Here is a 17532-nt window from a genome sequence, read left to right as displayed (position 1 = left end):
AGTGACTGTGTGAGGAGGCTGAACGTTACGGGCTGTTTATAACACAGGATAGAGGCTCTGAAGAGATTCATCTGGGTTTACACAGCAAAACAAAAATGACTCATTTCAATAAAGGACCAGCCTACGGATTATCAGCAGAAGTCAGAAGCAAAGTAAGTAAAGCCACTATCAAAGTAATCTCCTTTAACGTTACTTTTGTGTGTTATAGGAAAATCAACTTGAAGTCAGTTTTTGCCATGTAAATGTTGGGAAATGTTTACACATGTTCTTTCTGGTAGGCTATGGTGGATACTATGCAGGCTACACGCTAAATTCCATTCAAAAAAATCTGGCAGTAGCCTATTGTTGATGTTGCTCAGCCCTTTAATAACATAAAACAGGACTGAGACCTTTTCTGATTTTTAGGGGGTTCAGGGCAGGCATCTCGAGTCTCGACATATAGTCGAGAAACTCAACTTTTACAACTGATTCGATGATTTCCGTAATAATCTTTCAGCAAACTATACGCAACAATACGCAGTAAGTTAATACATGACTGCTTTTTGAATGGAGTTCGATGTAATCTTTTCTTACAACGGAACGACGCGTATCGGGGCTCAAAACGTGTCCAATTTGTTTGTCTTTATATTCGTGTCATGGTTATGCGAAGCTGTAGGTTTATGTGAACGCATTTGTTCTACTCAGTTGCCCAAACTAGTTTGATCAGAGATTCAGTGCATTCGCTATACTGTTACGTTCGTAGTGCATTGTTTTCCTTTAAAATGCTTTCTTCGAGTCTCTTTTTGTTTTAATATGGATTGGGCCCATTACGCACAGGCCTAGACGTTGAAGAGGAAATGGGCTAATTTGGGTTTATATTCTCATTTTGTAATGTTTGCATCGTAATAAAAAAAAAAAAAAAAATGCTGAAAACCAATTTTCCGGGCGGCTGTGTGTAGACCCAGACTGTTGTGAACTTGTGAAAAGTTTGTTTCAAAGTAAACACACCGCTTTCACGGTGTTTTCACTGGGGAAAAGTAGCCTAACGTTACTACAGTACACGAATAGTGGACAATGCCCTAGTTCAATAAAAAAAGAGTTACCGATCTAACTGTGTAACTGAAAAACACGTAGGCCTACAGTTATTTCGGTAATTAAACAGGACGGACCCAAGAAGCTACTTTTCTTTGATATATTTTTGGCTGTTCTTTGCCACTTTTTGGATGTATCTAGTTGAAAAAGTCAGAGAGCTGCTATCGGAACAGATGTTACAGCGCCTTGCAGACTGTTGCAGTTGTCTCCATCGGTAGGAAATGTCTGAATCATGACATCATTGGAAACGGCGCAGGCCAGGAGCAGGGATTACCTCCAGCTTTCTCACTTTATGCTTCTGAATGCATCACTTTTGTTTTTAAAGGAGTGCGTTTTGACCCTGTCTGTTACATTGACAAGTTCTGTCCACAAGTGTGTTGTTTTGCACAATAAGACGTGAAAACATTTAAAGACAACTTCGTTCAGACTGTTGCATTTGAGTCTGAAAACCAACACGTCTGCCTTTTAAACATGCACGCGATTCAGACATAAAAATCCACACTTTTAGCCTACATCACAAAGAGACGAGTCTCCCTGCCCCGTAACTAATGCAATAGTAGATCAGAGGTTTTCAAAGTAAAGTGGGAGACAGGCCTCCCCAGGGGGGCTCCAGACCGTTTCAGGGGAGGCTCACTGAATGGGAGTGAGAGAAAAAATACATTAGTAGCCTACATTAGTTATCAAAAAGAGATCTAGCATGAATGTGTGTGATTTGGTTAAAGAGATACTTCAGAGATACAGTAGTTTGGGGAATTTTACAGTTTTCCCCACTTTCTCCCGACTTAGAAACTAATAAATGCCTTCAGACAGACCCCCTTTTTATTTGGTGTAGTCTGAAGTATGTCAAACAGCAATATCAGGCTTATCAATGCTGAGATCAAAAGAGTGCCTTTTCCAAGCTTTGTCTGAGGGGAGGCCCACAACTTTGAAACCCCTGCAATAGATTGTCCCTACAGTACAGTATCTGCCCAAATTAGATCCTAGTGTGAACGGTCACTGGTGGGAAATATCCTCAACACAGGAAATGACAAATCAAAACTTTAAGGACTTTTGGGGAGTTTTGGCCATCGGCCTGCTTACATGTGAGGAGAGGATCTCTGTGTCCATGCTAGATAGCTCTGTCCAGTGTGCCTAACACTTTAGCATAATGTATGTTCAGGAAATGTAGGTGGCATTATTCATAGGGGCGTAGTGGAGGCTAAACACAAGTAAACACAAGCCGCTTTCACACCGGCCTTGAAAACCAAAAAATGCACGGAAAATGGGATCCGCGCCTCCGATGTGAAACTTGTGAATGCGGGTTGGTGGGTAATTGTTGTACGCCTTTCGTTCCGCCAGTGGACCTAGTCACAGCGCCGGGTTACCCTGCAACTAGTCTCGCTAGCCAGCCTCTCTTCCCTTCCCTCAGAGAGTCTGGCGTCGTGGAAACAGGCAACAGGGATCAGCCCGCCCCTGCTCTAAAGCTGCTCTCCCATTCGAGCGGCTGTTTCGGTGGCAGCAGGATATCCGCTCCCCCGCTTGCAAGCTCTGTCACACGCTCTGTCATTGGCTCCGACCATATGTCAATCAGCTCCCATGTGTGTCGCTGTAATGCTCCCGGCCGCCGAATGTGAAAACAACGATGCTAACTAGCTAGCGTAGAAAGCTAACGGCAGAAACCTACATGCTAACTCGTTGCTACATGCTGAAAATGGCAAGTTTTGAAGAAAATGTGGATTGTGCAATAAAGAAGGCCTGCTCGGCACAAGTTCCACCCCAAAACTATTTTCCAATGGCACTAACGCTAAGCACCGCCCAAGACGAGGATGATTGGTTTACCCAAACAGAGCATTTTTTTCGCAATCCCATAATGGAAACCTGCAGCGCCAGACTCTCTGAGGGAAGGGAAGAGAGGCTGGCTAGCGAGACTACCCTGCAACCTGCCTCCACCTGAAAGCGTAGGAGCGGCAAGAAGGAACGGTGCGAATGGTCAGTTCATTCATAAAAAAATACAGGGGGTACCTAGTAAGTAGGTTAGGCTTTATGCTCAAACGATGTTGACATTAGTAGGTAAAATTAACGGATATAATAATAAGCTTCAGAGGACTATACCTGTCTGTGGCGAGTTGGTCTGAGGATATTCCCTCTGGAAACCAGCTCCAGAACTGAAATCTGTCTAGCTAGCCAGTTGTGCATTCCCTTACAAAAAATACTAACGTTATAGTAGTCATGTGCATTTATAGCCTATATCATTTCCCCCCGACGAACGTTATGCAGACTGCAGCTGTTTGATTTGCGGGCGTCGTTTTCAGAACCGACGCTAATTAGGCTACTTCATGGGAATAATTTGCTTTACAAAAAACTGGAACCAAAACATAAGAATTAGCCTTCCTGTAGCCTAATAGGCTACAGGATGGTGCATCTGTGATCCATAAAGTCGATCAGATGAATATTGAAAGCCTTGTTACCATGCTGCATGTGGACAACACTTTTGTGTTTTATCACTTTGATCCTTAACGACCGCAGCTGCATGTCATCGTTGGCTGGCGTACATCGCCTATGTTTGGTTGTTGAATGAATTTGTTCATCATACAGTAGCCTAGGGTACACTAACCTATGAAAATATTCATTTGGGCTAGGAGGAGCTGGGTGGAAATGCCTCCGCTCGATTTTCAATCCGGGAGCAGTGGCTGTCACCTGAAAGCACACCCCAGGAAGGGAATGTGGCGGTGCTGCTTGGCTGTGTGTGAAAGCAATTTCTGTGGCGAGGCTGCCGGTTTTGCGGGCTTTCTGAACTGCAATTTTGCGCGATCTGTGTGTGAAAGCGGCTACAGTTTAGCTACCTCTTTGAAATGAGTTTACTCACCTATTCTCAGATCAACTGTATCAATCGATGAGGGGAAACAAGGTGGGTAAACTACTCAGCTTGGATGGTTTACCCACCTCTGTATTTACCACTACATCCTTGGTTATTCATAGCTTGAAGGTACCCTGTTGAGTAATCCAAAGCTGCATTTCTTTTTTATTCATTGGCCTGTAGATTCATGACTTATGAAGACAAAATCTTCATCTTCATCATTAGTGAAGACCATTACAAATCAACAGCAAAAAAAAAATCATCCTTAGCCATTGAAAGTGCATTATTTTTGTCAAATTTATTTCCATTTCTCCAATCCTCTAAACAAGCCTGGCAGGTTATGATGCATTTCATAAAAAATTAGTGTAGTCGTAGACTGAATTTCAATCATGGAAGACCAAATAAGGCATTAATAGAGCACCCCATGCTGTCATACCCCTCAGCCCAAATGACCTCACTAAATGACGTCGCCATCTCCGACGTCACCTTCTCCATGACGTCACCTTTGCAGTGTGACGTCAGTTGCCCAAATGACATCAGTTATGACATCATAAATGCCCTTCTCCCAAATGACATCAGTTATGACATCATAAATGACATCAGTTATGACATCATAAATGCCCTTCTCCTGGTACTATATAAAGCCCCCATCACCACAGCTTAAATCACACTTGTGCAGTCATCACTCACCTTGTGTCAGCATCACGCTTTCATCCAGCATCTCCAGAGCAAAAAGCTTCATCCCACCACCTCCCCAGATCACCACCAATGTCATGACTCCTGTTGGAAACAAATCCCCTTAGGGGGGATGTCCTATCTCATACAGCACCGACGCCCTCTCTCATAAGCAAGAGGAGCGTCACATCATGGAGTCATACGCCATACTCAAACCGTCTATTCTGATTCAATAAAGTTTGTTAAAATTATATTAAGAGTCTCTCATGATTGAAATAACTAGCCAGCCAGTTCACATTTTCCTCACTATGCTAGTTGCCTGCAATTACTTAAAGGGACACTTCACTGACAAAACATGCTGATTTATTTGGCACATGATCTACACATATCCAAAAACTGTCAACAGTTTAGCAGACATTCATTTAGTTTGACAGTTATTGAGATTTGATTTGAGTTAAGTTGATGCCAATGATGTCATCAGTTGGAATTAATACAACCAAATGATTTGGTGCGTTCCGATGACATTGGCCTCAACTTCACTCAACTTGTCAACTCACAATATCTGTCAAACTAAATGAAAAACTCTTTACAGTTTTTGGATATGTGTGAGATCATGTGCAAAATAAATCATGTGCCAAATAAATCAGTATGTTAAAGTGTCCCTTTAACATACTGTATCCTAAAGCGTTAGCATGCGCAGTTGCGCACCAGACAGATAGCAGATTGAAATAATTGGTCGTCTTCAGATATTGGGTAAGGTGATCAATCCTAAAAGACAGAGAAGGACAGATAGGTCTTCATAACTTATGAAACAAAAAATCTCAATCTTCATTATTAGTAAAGTGAAAACTGTGCACTCAAATTCTTGTATAGCAAGTATTCATTGTTATAATAGTTTACAGTTGGTCAGTGTTCAAAAGCAGGCACAAACAGGTTGGTCAAGTGAAAGTGGATCCCTGGATTTAGAGTCAACCACAAAGCATTTTAAGCAACCTGAATTCCTGCAAAAGAGTGAAAGTGAGTGATTAAAATTCATAAACAACTGACCTCAGGCTCATTTAACTTGACAAGACGCATTTACATCAGAAATAAGTTGAAAGCAGTGATTGATAATCGATGAAATCTAATAATGATGTTTTTCTGCAAATTGCATCATTGGGAGGTTGATTCTGGCACTCAATATTAGAGGTGGGCAATATATCGATTTTATATCAATATTGTGCTATGAGAGTAGATATTGTCTTAGATGTTGATATGGTGATACGGCATAAATGTTGCATTTTCCTGGTTTTAAAGGCTGCATTAGAGTAAGTGAAGTGTAGGCTAGTGACATTTTAAAGTAGAATGTTGTAACTCACTCACTTTTTCATGTATGCTATGCACTGAGACTTCACAAAATGTTTGGTCATGGAAATTTGTTTTGAAGTCATGGAAAAGTCATGGAAATCCATTGGTCAAAATGTGTATGAACCCAAGATCTTAAGCCATTAAGTGCCTTATTTTGGTAATATTTTTTGTTTGTCAAATGCTATGTCTATCTCACTGTCCCTTTGGTATAGAGCAGTGTTTCTCAACTGGTGGGTCGCGACCCAAAGGTGGGTCGCGGGGCCGTTTTGATTGGGTCGCGGACATTGGCAATTTTTTTTTTTTTTTTTTTTTCATATTTCATTTGAGTTAAATTCAGATTATTGAAACTGGATTAGCCTGACCAGTTTTACTTGTTTAACAAGCTGAAGCATATGCTCTGCCTGTAATTCAAGAGAAGTCTGCCTTTTCATTTCATATTTAATTTTAGTTCAATTCAGATGATTGAAACTGGATTAGCATGGCCCCAGTTTAATTAAAAGTTATGACCAGTTTAATATTAGTTAAATTCAGACTACTGAAACTGGATTAGCATGACCAGGTTAACTTGTTTTATTATTATTATTATTATTATTATTATTATTATTATTATTATTATTATTATTATTATTATGTAATTCAAGATAAGTCTGCCTTTTATTTCATATTTCATAGAGTTCAAATAAGACTTTCTGAGCATGACCAGTTTGACTTGTTTAAATTTAAAAACATATAGGCCTGTAATTCAAGTCTGCCTTATTTCAATTGGTTTTTAGCCCTAGTTGCACTTCTGTTGCACTTTTTTGTTCATTTGAGGTTTATAACAGTGCATGAAGGCATTGTGTATTAAATGAATGCGCTATTTTTTGTGCAATAAATTTGAGTGGTTTAAAAAAAAAATCTGAAATTTGGGTCGCAACTTCATGACAAGGAAAATAGTGGGTCCTGAGGCTACACCAGTTGAGAACCACTGGTATAGAGTACCGCAGGGATGACATATTTTTGTAGTTATTTGACAATTCTGGGGACTGGATTGGGCTTTGGCCAATCCTGGCATGTTCCGCCTCCAAATCGAGTGGGATTCAGCGTGTTGTGGCGCTCTCCTCGGGAAGAGCCTGCTGACGCGAGGTTAGTGGCTGAGTGGAGCTCAGCGAGACGCAGACGTTTTTTTAGCCAGCTGCCTTCGTGTTGCCGAGCGGAGAGTGCAGCCCGTCGGCCTGGAATCTCCGAGGTGTAACCCCTGACAACCAGGCTCTCTGAGGCGCGCGCCATCATCGCTATTACGCTAAATAATATTCCTGGAATGCGAGACATTAGACAATAGACATTACCCTTTGATTTAGTTTGCTTAATTGGTCAAGTTAGTAGTTAGTTTATGGGCTAGAAATTCTGCCAGATGACAGGCACTAGGCGCCATTTTCCCCTTCATTTAGAAGAGAAAATTATCCTGAAATGAGGATTTGATTGACAGCTGCCATGTCGTGATATGATTGGTTGAAATGGGGTAGAAATGTGATAGTACTAGGTGACGTCAGCAAACTGTAGATTCCTGTAATGAATGAAATCTTGAAAAATGAACTTTTGATGTGAAAAAGTGTGAAAAACTAAAGAAATTAGATGTTTGTGATTTTTTTGGCATACATTATTAAATAGGTGCACTGAATACCCAGGTATTTGAACTAAAAGAAAAGAAAAGTCATTTTTGGGTTCAACTCGACTTTAACAAAAGTTTATGGGAGTGGTAATTTGGGTTCAGCAGGATAATCTTCACAAACGTGAATCACATTTATGACTTTTGAAACAAAAAAATGTTTCAAAAGGCATAAAAGTGATTCACGTTCATGAAGATTATCCTGCAGAACTCAAATTACCACTCCCATAAATCTTTGTTAACCACAGACCTTATTTTATAAATTTTTTCCATATTGATATATCATCTTTATTACAGCACAGTGCAGACTAACACTCTGTTATTTTTATTATTTTTTTTACATTTTATTTAATTTTTTTAATAGAACAATATACGAACAAGACAAACAGGCTCAGACACAGGAAAAGAAAGGGGAAAAACATACATACATCATTGACATTCAACAATATCATATAGTGCTATCAGCCAGCAGCCAGCCGCATAAGGTGCTTATGTGTTTATAAGATATATCGTGTACCTGGGATCCCGCCTAAGGGGTCCATGGGATACCAGCCGGGCGAGCCATCCATCACCCCCAACCTCAGTCACTTATCATTCTTGACCTCGTCAAAGTAGGCCAAAAAGTCTCCATCTCTAGAACAGAGATCATGTCCATCAGCCACACCCGAAAAGAAGGCGAAGAGGAGGACTTCCATTCCTTCAGAATAAGTCTTTTGGCTACAGTTGTCCCCAGTCTCAGAGATTGTTGCACAGCCATAGGGAAGTCCAGAGAGGACTCAGAGCAGCCGAAGATGGCGAGTTCTGCCTCCGGCTGTAGGGTTATTTTGTAAGCCTTGGAGTACCAGTCAAATATTTTGGCCCACAATCCCGTTAATGAAGAGCAGAACCAAAAGGCATGAGATAGTGTACCCTCTGACGCCTGACACCTGTCACACAGTGGCGAGACAGAAGGGAAGATCTTGTGCAGTTTATGCTTGGAGTAGTGAAGACGATGAGCGACCTTAAATTGGATCAGCTTGTGTCTGCTATTAACTGACTCCTTTCCCATATTATATCAGCTAAATCAATACCAAGTTCCCCCTGTTTCCTTAATCCTCTCAGTAGAGGCTGTGTTGCGGTTGTCAAACAGAATCATGAAAATAAATGAAACACTGAAATAAATCTGCTCAGCAGGGGGCACTAATTGCAACTCTTTCACTCCATTTCTTATTTTGTAATCCTATATTCTTCAAAAGGTGGGTTATCATTAATTAATTGCATCATTATGCTATAGTTTCCTCTTGCAGTTTTCTAAGCAAAATGTTGTAGTCGGGTAAAGGGGGTTCTTGGATTCACAAACCAGGGCCAAAAAAGTTTGAGAACCACTGGTATCAGCACAGGCGGGCCGGGGTTATGCCAGGTCACTGAAGTCACCTTACAGGATTTCTGGCTTTTGAAGTTCAAATCTTTCAGCTTGCTTCCTCTTGCTGCTGTTTGGAGCCTAGACCAGCTGCTTTCAACAGTGAATTATCTTTCTTCCTCTCCGACTCCTGTGACAGAGGCCGAGTTTAGTGGAACGGTCAGTGTGAGGAGAGGCAGCTAGGGGCCCATCTGGGTTGCATTGCTGAAGGTGTGATGGCTCTTCTCCAGGCTGCATACATCACATGCCTGACATTCCTCACAAAACCCCTGTCCACCAGGCCTTTAGCACAGTGGTTCTCAAACGGGGGTCTCGGGACCCCCAGGGGTTCCAGGGCGTCCCTAAAGGGGGGTAATTTATTTTCACTATAATACCACCCATAAGTAACACAATGTACAGAATGTACGACTGTTTTGGTCATACATTTCATACACTTTCTGTAATAAAACATTGGGAGCAAAAATCTTATCAGATGGGGTCCGCCAGGGTTATCTTATATTTTTCCCTTTCTCTCAAGTACCCCCTGCAGCACCTCCACGTACCCCTAGGGTACAGGTAGGTCTGCAGCACCTCCACGTACCCCTAGGGTACAGGTAGGTCTGCAGCACCTCCACGTACCCCTAGGGTACAGGTAGGTACCCCCTGCAGCACCTCCACGTACCCCTAGGGTACAGGTAGGTCTGCAGCACCTCCACGTACCCCTAGGGTACAGGTAGGTACCCCCTGCAGCACCTCCACGTACCCCTAGGGTACAGGTAGGTCTGCAGCACCTCCACGTACCCCTAGGGTACAGGTAGGTCTGCAGCACCTCCACGTACCCCTAGGGTACAGGTAGGTCTGCAGCACCTCCACGTACCCCTAGGGTACAGGTAGGTACTCCCTGCAGCACCTCCACATACCCCTAGGGTACAGGTAGGTCTGCAGCACCTCCACGTACCCCTAGGGTACAGGTAGGTACCCCCTGCAGCACCTCCACGTACCCCTAGGGTACAGGTAGGTCTGCAGCACCTCCACGTACCCCTAGGGTACAGGTAGGTACCCCATTTGAGAAACATGGGAATGAAAGGTAATCATCTCTGCAAGGAAATATGGCCTCTGAAATGTGTTTGGTATGAGCTGTCTCTTGCATCATTTGATTGTTTCTGCTTATTTCTTATGTTTTCCTTTTTGCTTGGCTATCTCTTGTCATTGGACTCTTGTTGTTGGTAATTGAGGACTTCAGAGCCCTGTACTACGAAACTAGTTTAACAGATCCGCGATAAGTCCCTTTGATCTGGTTTGACTGAACAGGATCAAAGCTATCTAGTTAACTGATACTACGACGCTGGTTTTTTACTAGGTAAGTGGACCTGGGATCTGCCTGTGCACGCGCACGTTTTTCGCTCGTGCACAGGCGCGCGTCCACGCGAAAGAGGTGCGCTAGCCAATCACCTTATGAACAGCTGAGTTGATCCACGCCCACACCCATTTCCACACCCATTTCCTCGTTCCATGAAAGCGCAGTGCATGATCAGAGTTTTAGCGGATATTTAATGTATCCGCGATTTAATGTCAGAATGAAAATCCGCGTTGGATAGTCTGCTGAAGGGCTGTCTAAAGCAGCAGCTTGTATTCACATCAGTCATTTGATTTACTGTGATCAGCGATTTCTGTCTGATACAGCTGCATACATTGATACAGCAGCAACAAATGTAATGTGTAATCTCAGTCTATACATTTCCACAATCTGTAAGCCTATTTAGACCATAGATTTAGAAACGCATGCTCAATGAATAATGATCTCTATCACTTTCACAGTTCCAGCTGAAAGATGCAAGAATAGCCTGCATATTTAGTATTGGGGCTATCCATATTATCCCATATCTATATTATATGTAGGCCTATAGGCTTTTCTGGCATGTAGGAGAATATCACCCTCACTCCATTTGAGGGTCCATTCATGATATGCGCCGCGGTGATTAATAGGGATCATATTTCTCCACGCATCGTTGAGCTGTTAAGACATAAAGTGGTAAGTAGGCTTAATTTAATAATGTAGCCTACAGAGCCACAAATGTTTTTCTTGTTATATTCTCAGTTGACTGCAATCTATTTTTCATATGGCGATCTTATATGAACGGTGAGTGACTCCAGAGAGCCGATTATATGGGTCTGTCATGGATTTTGATCTTATCCTCTGAAGCTAACCTGGTCGCGACCAGGTTAGCTTTGCAGCGTCAGTTGCCATGGTGATTGAAAGTTAACTTGCTTTGTAGTACGGCTAAACCAGGTTTAAACTCAAACTTACTCGGATAAGGCATTAAACTAGCTTCGTAGTACAGGCTACTGGTCTCAAATGGCTGCTGTGTTTTCAGAGCAAGTGCTTCTGTTGACTACTCGCCTCACATCAGGGTGTGAAGGCCCAGGCGAGGTAACGCACACTTCAACACGTTCAGAAAGCTCTGCTGGGGCACTCGCTCCAGAAAGAATGAAAATTAAAATATTGGTTCTGCTCCTAGTGCTTGTATCCCCCCAGATTCTTTCCCCACTTTGACTGCCAAGACTTTTATTGGACTGCCGGTAACACATATCCAAGAGTTTTTGACAGAGGAAATGGAAAGCAGCTTGATTTCCAATGTATCTTCTTGTTAACCTCAGAGAATAACCAGCAACTGTCAATCACAAACATTTTTAAGGGACTACAGTTTTTTGTTGTTGGTTCAAGTCTAAATGTTTGGAGCTCAAACTGTCTCTCTCTATCGGCTTTGATCAGAGCTCTCTAAAAAGGCCGATCTAAAGAGCCGATCTGAGGCACCTCACATGCTCAAATTTCATTGGTCAATATGCGACCCCGTTGGTTGATTGATTGATTGATGATTGATTGATTTTTATTTATGGATATAGAGAAGACAATTTACAAGGAAATTCCAAAGGATAACATGTTAAAGTGAGAACACTTATTTCCAACATGGTCCCTGCTGTTGTAGGACAGAACGCACAACACATAACATGTAAAAAGTCAGTCATATCAATATACAATTTCTAATCAATATACAATTTCTTATCCGTAACCAGACACCTAAAATTATTAAAACAAAAAACAAAACAAAAACATGAAAATCGGCAACAATTTCAGAGAACCAAATCCAAGAACAAAAACAACAATATCACAAATTAAAAACACTGTTTTGCTGGCGGTAAAACCTGTCCTCTAGCTGGCCACTTTACTCCAAAGATGATCCCGGACCTGCCTTCTAAAAACACCTCTAGACTCTAGACGTTCACCTCCTCAGGTAGCCTATGTCAGTGGTTCTCAAATTTTTCAACATGAAGAACCCCAAAACTGACAATGGTAGCTATGGTATGACTATGAAGTCAAACTCAGTAGTACTATTTAGCAGGAAGCTATGATATGAAGTAAAATTCAGTAGTACTATTCAGCAGGAAGCTATAATATGAAGTCAAATTCAGTAGTACTATTCAGCAGGAAGCTATGGTATGAAGTCAAATTCAGTAGTACTATTCAGCAGGAAGCTATGGTATGAAGTCAAATTCAGTAGTACTATTCAGCAGGAAGCTATTAGGGGTGGGGGAAAAAATCGATACACCACAGTATCGCGATATTTTGCCTGACGATATCGTATCGATATTTGGACGCCAAATATCGATATTGCAAAAAAAAAAAAAAAAAAAAATTTTTTTTTTTTTTTGCAGGCCATGCCAGGCCACCGGGCTACTATAAACTTTAGTTCCAAGGCCAGCAGTAAACAAACGGTAGCATATTTTCATTTTGTTTTAACAGTAACAGTTTTGTCATAACAGTCATTTACAAATTCCCCAGTTACTGAATGATCTGCACAAAATGTTTTGTGTAAGTGAAGTGAAGTTGCAAAAACTACATAAGTACAGTAGTCCACACACACATCCAGTTAAGGTGGACTGTAAGTAGACTGTAACAAACAGTTCAGTTTGTCAGGTGCATGCAACTATGACATGACTTTATGAAAGTTGTTGGTCTGTCTACTTGACAATGTTGCTGCAATAAAATGGTTGAAGTCAGATGTACAGACTGAAAAATTGTTCTTATATAAACCAGATGTTGACAAAGTTTTCCTTTGGGGACATCATTTGCAGTTGAAAAAGTAAGAAATCGAAATATCGCAATATTCAATATATCGCAATATCGATATATCGCAATATCGAAAATATCGCAGTATCGCAATACTATCGTATCGTGACTCAAGTATCGTTTCAGTATCGTATCGTGGGCATCTGGTGATTCCCACCCCTAGAAGCTATGGTATGAAGTCAAATTCAGTAGTACTATTCAGCAGGAAGCTATGGTATGAAGTCAATTTCAATAGTACTATTCAGCAGGAAGCTATGGTATATGAAGTAAAATTCAGTAGTACTATTCAGCAGGAAGCTATGGTATGAAGTCCAATTCAGTAGTACTATTCAGCAGGAAGCTATGGTATGAAGTCAAATTCAGTAGTACTATTCAGCAGGAAGCTATGGTATGAAGTCAAATTCAGTAGTACTATTCAGCAGGAAGCTATGGTATGAAGTCAAATTCAGTAGTACTATTCAGCAGGAAGCTATGGTATGAAGTCAAATTCAGTAGTACTATTCAGCAGAGATGCTCACAAGTCATCTTTTGCAAGTCCAAGTCAAGTCTCAAGTCTTTGAGCTCAAGTCTAAGTCAAGTCTCAAGTCTTTGAGGGGCAAGTCCAAGTCAAGTCTCAAGTCTCTTCTGGATGAGCGTTCTATCATCTGCTGCATGCAATCTGGTCTGCTTAGAACACTGCATAGCTAAAACTAAGGAATTCAACGCATGTACTATATTATCCTCACTCACTTATTAGAATACAATATCAGAATTGATTAGATGACATTAGTAAATATTTCCTTAATGTTAATGCACCAAAAAAATATAAATACAAAATAAAGATTGTTCACAAGTCTCAAACCCCAAGTCCAAGTCAAGTCTCAAGTCTTTGAGGACGAGTCACAAGTCAAGTCTCAAGTCACTGTGTGTGTGACTTAAGTGCGACTCAAGTCCAAGTCTGAAGTCCAAGTCCCCATCTCTGCTATTCAGCAGGAAGCTATGGTATGAAGTCAATTTCAATAGTACTATTCAGCAGGAAGCTATGGTATGAAGTCAATTTCAATAGTACTATTCAGCAGGAAGCTATGGTATGAAGTCAAATTCAGTAGTACTACTCAGCAGGAAGCTATGGTATGAAGTCAATTTCAATAGTACTATTCAGCAGGAAGCTATGAAGTCAAATTCAGTAGTAGTCAAGTTTTGTTTTCCAAAGTAGGACTCAATAAATTGTAGGGATGGGCATTTTAAGCAATTTAAATACTCGAGTACTCTCCTTCTATTATGAACGAGTACTCGTACGCGCGGGGGGGGGGGGGGGGGGGGTTCTGTGTGATTACTATGGTAATGATGGAGCAGGAGTAATCTGCTGTGTATGGGGCTGTTCACACATAACGTTTGCATTTTTGCATGGAAAAAGCGCTACCTGGAGCATTTTTTGTGAGGAGAGGAACTGACTGATATTAGGTGAGGTGACGCTAAGCCAGGGGTGCCCAAACTTTTTGGACCCAAGATCTACTTTTCAAGTAGCCAGCCTCCCGAGATCTACCAGTCCAGTTTCAAGATCGCAAACGCACACACATCGTTTCCAGCCTGCAGTAACTAACCTCACAACACTTTCTCGTTGTCCCACAACCACTTGACATTAGGGCTGTGAATCTTCACTGGCCACATGATTCGATTCGATTACGATTCAGAGGGCTACGATTCGATTCGATTACGATTATCGATGCATCTTAAATCGATGCATCACTTTTTCCCCCAATACATGATTTATTTTTTCTCACTTTACAATACAATTGCATTGTATTATGATCCATAATTAAAATAAACAACTGCATGTACTTCCATTATATTTTATTTTATTATAATTTTTTTTTTTTTTTTTTTTTTCCCTCAATGCCATGCGATCTACCACACTACCTTCGCGATCGACCGGTCGATCGCGATCGACGTATTGGGCACCCCTGCGCTAAGCTAACGTATAAAGTAGGGGTGCACCGATTGCAATTTTGTTGGCCGGTTCCGATTTTCGATTTTTGAATAGTCTGATTTGTCAATACCGATTTTTGCCGATTCCGATTTTCTTTCTAAGAACAATAATTGACAGCTTACACAAACATTTTTGTAACTTTGTTTGAAAATTAAGATTCATATAACAATTCTTATCATTTACATGAAGTAGGACCATCTCACTCAAACACATCTCAAAATGAAAGTGTTCCAGGTTACTGGACAGAGCTTTTTTGTGCAAATACAATGAATAAAAAATAAAATAAAATCCAATAGCCTATATGGCACAGCTATCATGCATTTACTTTTCCAAAAGAAAACAGATGCAACAGAACATCAAAATGTGATCCATGGACAAGGAGTTTATAGCCTGGCTCCAGACCAGTCCTCTTGAGTAGAAGGGGAAATGAGTTTATGAGTTAAAGTAACGATCTTCAGTCTGAATATCAGGCGGAGTTTACACACAGTCCGAAAATTCGTATGCGTTTTTTTTAAATCTGCCATCCGAAAAAAGATCGCCACGCACAGAAATCCTTGCACACTTGAGTCCGATGCATTTTTATTATTATGTCTGTCGTTCTATTTGCAATACGAAACAAATAGTCTCTCCTGTATCCACGTTACAACATGACTGACAGGCTGAGGCAGCACCAGTGATGTGGAATGGAGAAGGCAGGTCGGGGAATCACATTGGACACAATGCTCACGTTCACCTCGCCAAGCCGGCTGCGGCTGTGCACGGTGGCGAAGCACCGCTTCCCGGGGAGAGAGAGAGCAGAGAGAGAGGGGCCAGTGAGGTGAAGCGAGCCGCTCAGACCAGACTCCAGCCGAGCGGGACTCGGCCGCACCTCTGTCTCCACGGCATGTGTGACAAACTGCGAGCTTTGTCTTCTTCACTGAAGGTGAAAAAATTCCACAACGAGGAAGATATGCTGGCGTGTGTGTGGTGTGGTGGCTGCCTGTCTCGGTGCTTTGGTTGTGCGCACACATCACGTAAAAAAGGGGGGGAGCCAACCGGCACACATAATCGGCTATGTAGACTGACCGGCGCAGGTCACCGGTCACGGCCGATCAGCTGAAAATCGGCCATTTCCGGTCACGTGCCGATCGATCGGTGCATCTCTAGTATAAAGCAGTGGTAGCCAACACGGTGCCCGCGGGCACCTGGTCGCCCGCGGGGTGGCGCTGTGCCGCCCGCAGGCCACGTTCAGAAAAATGTAAAAAAAAAATTTTTTATTTTTTTTACACAAACAAGACAAAACAGACAAACAGGCTCAGACACAGGGGAAAGAAATGAAAAACAAAACAAAAAACAAAACAAAAAAATATAATCAGAAAAGTTTATTTTTTAGTTGTTTTTCTCCTCCCTTCCCACAATAACACACAAATGTAGAAAATAATTGGTTTAACAATGCATATGTTTTAAAAACGTTTATTGTTTGTATAATTTATTGTCTGTGTATAATTAATTATTGATTCACTATTTTGATCCGCCTGGGCTGGGGTCAAAGTTTAGTTTTACGTTACGTCACTATGTCATTCACTCTGCGACAGTGCGACTGCCAGCTGCCAATGATAATATCAGTTGGCTAAGCTAAATGATGGAAAGCAAGAACAATGGCAGAAAAGTGAAAGAAAAAACATTACCAATTTCACAAGGAGTGGGAGGAAGGGTTCTTCTTCACAACAGTGAAAGAAAAGAGTGTATGCCTCGATTACATGCATAATACTCATTATTTAAAGGTAAATCGAGCAAATTTCAACAGGTAGCCCCCCACATGACTCTCTACCCTTCAGGTAGCCCTCGACCTCAAAAAGGTTGGTGACCCCTGGTATAAAGCCTACCTCAGACAGTATCTCCGATGGTTGGATGGACCTTTCCAGGTCCTTTCTGTGTGGAGTTTGCATGTTCTCCCCGTGTCCGTGTGGGTTTTCTCCGGGTGCTCCGGTTTCCTCCCACCATCATCATCAAAGAAAGACATGTATGTTAGGGTTAATACTCCTGTCAGTGCCCCTGACCAAGGTACTGGCAAAATAACTGGAGTTGGTGTTGGTTCAATGATCCAACATCTCGGCGTTGATACAATGTCATATGGTATGTCAATTAGGGATGGGCGGGAGTACTCGGGTACTCGAGTAACGTTTCCGCTGTTCGGGTACTCGTCCCCACTCCCCACCCCTTTAAAAATTGCCTAAATCTACGCATGCATTGTTATGTGGATCTGGCAGCATGAACTGCACGGGCGTCAAGTCAGCCACAATGTACAAGTACAAGGCTTATTGTAATGTAAGTTATAACCTTATTTATTTTGAATAATGCGTTACAGCCATAGTTTCACAGCATATAACATTTTGAGTATTTTGATACAAGGTTTGCTGCTTCGTGAAATACCCTTTTCTTCTCCAAAGTGCATAAATAAGCTATTTACTTTTGTTTAAGTAACATTATTTTGAAAGTT

The 17532-nt window shown here is 41.6% G+C and overlaps 1 protein-coding gene across 1 annotated transcript in view; it reads left to right on the top strand.

The window, feature by feature from the left end:
- Positions 1–17532, top strand: part of LOC310772362 (calponin-3-like) — a 75718-nt gene continuing 58186 nt past the window's right edge. The window contains exon 1 of the mRNA XM_083632141.1: positions 1–152. Within this exon, the coding sequence (XP_083488267.1) occupies positions 96–152 (57 nt within the window). The 5' untranslated portion in view covers positions 1–95. The remainder of the gene's footprint in view (positions 153–17532) is intronic.

Source organism: Poromitra crassiceps (assembly GCF_964638095.1).
Source record: "Poromitra crassiceps genome assembly, chromosome: 2".
Classification (NCBI taxonomy): Eukaryota; Metazoa; Chordata; class Actinopteri; order Beryciformes; family Melamphaidae; genus Poromitra; species Poromitra crassiceps.
The sequence above is the reverse complement of the archived record's forward strand: the minus strand, read 5'-3'. Positions and strand labels throughout refer to the sequence as shown.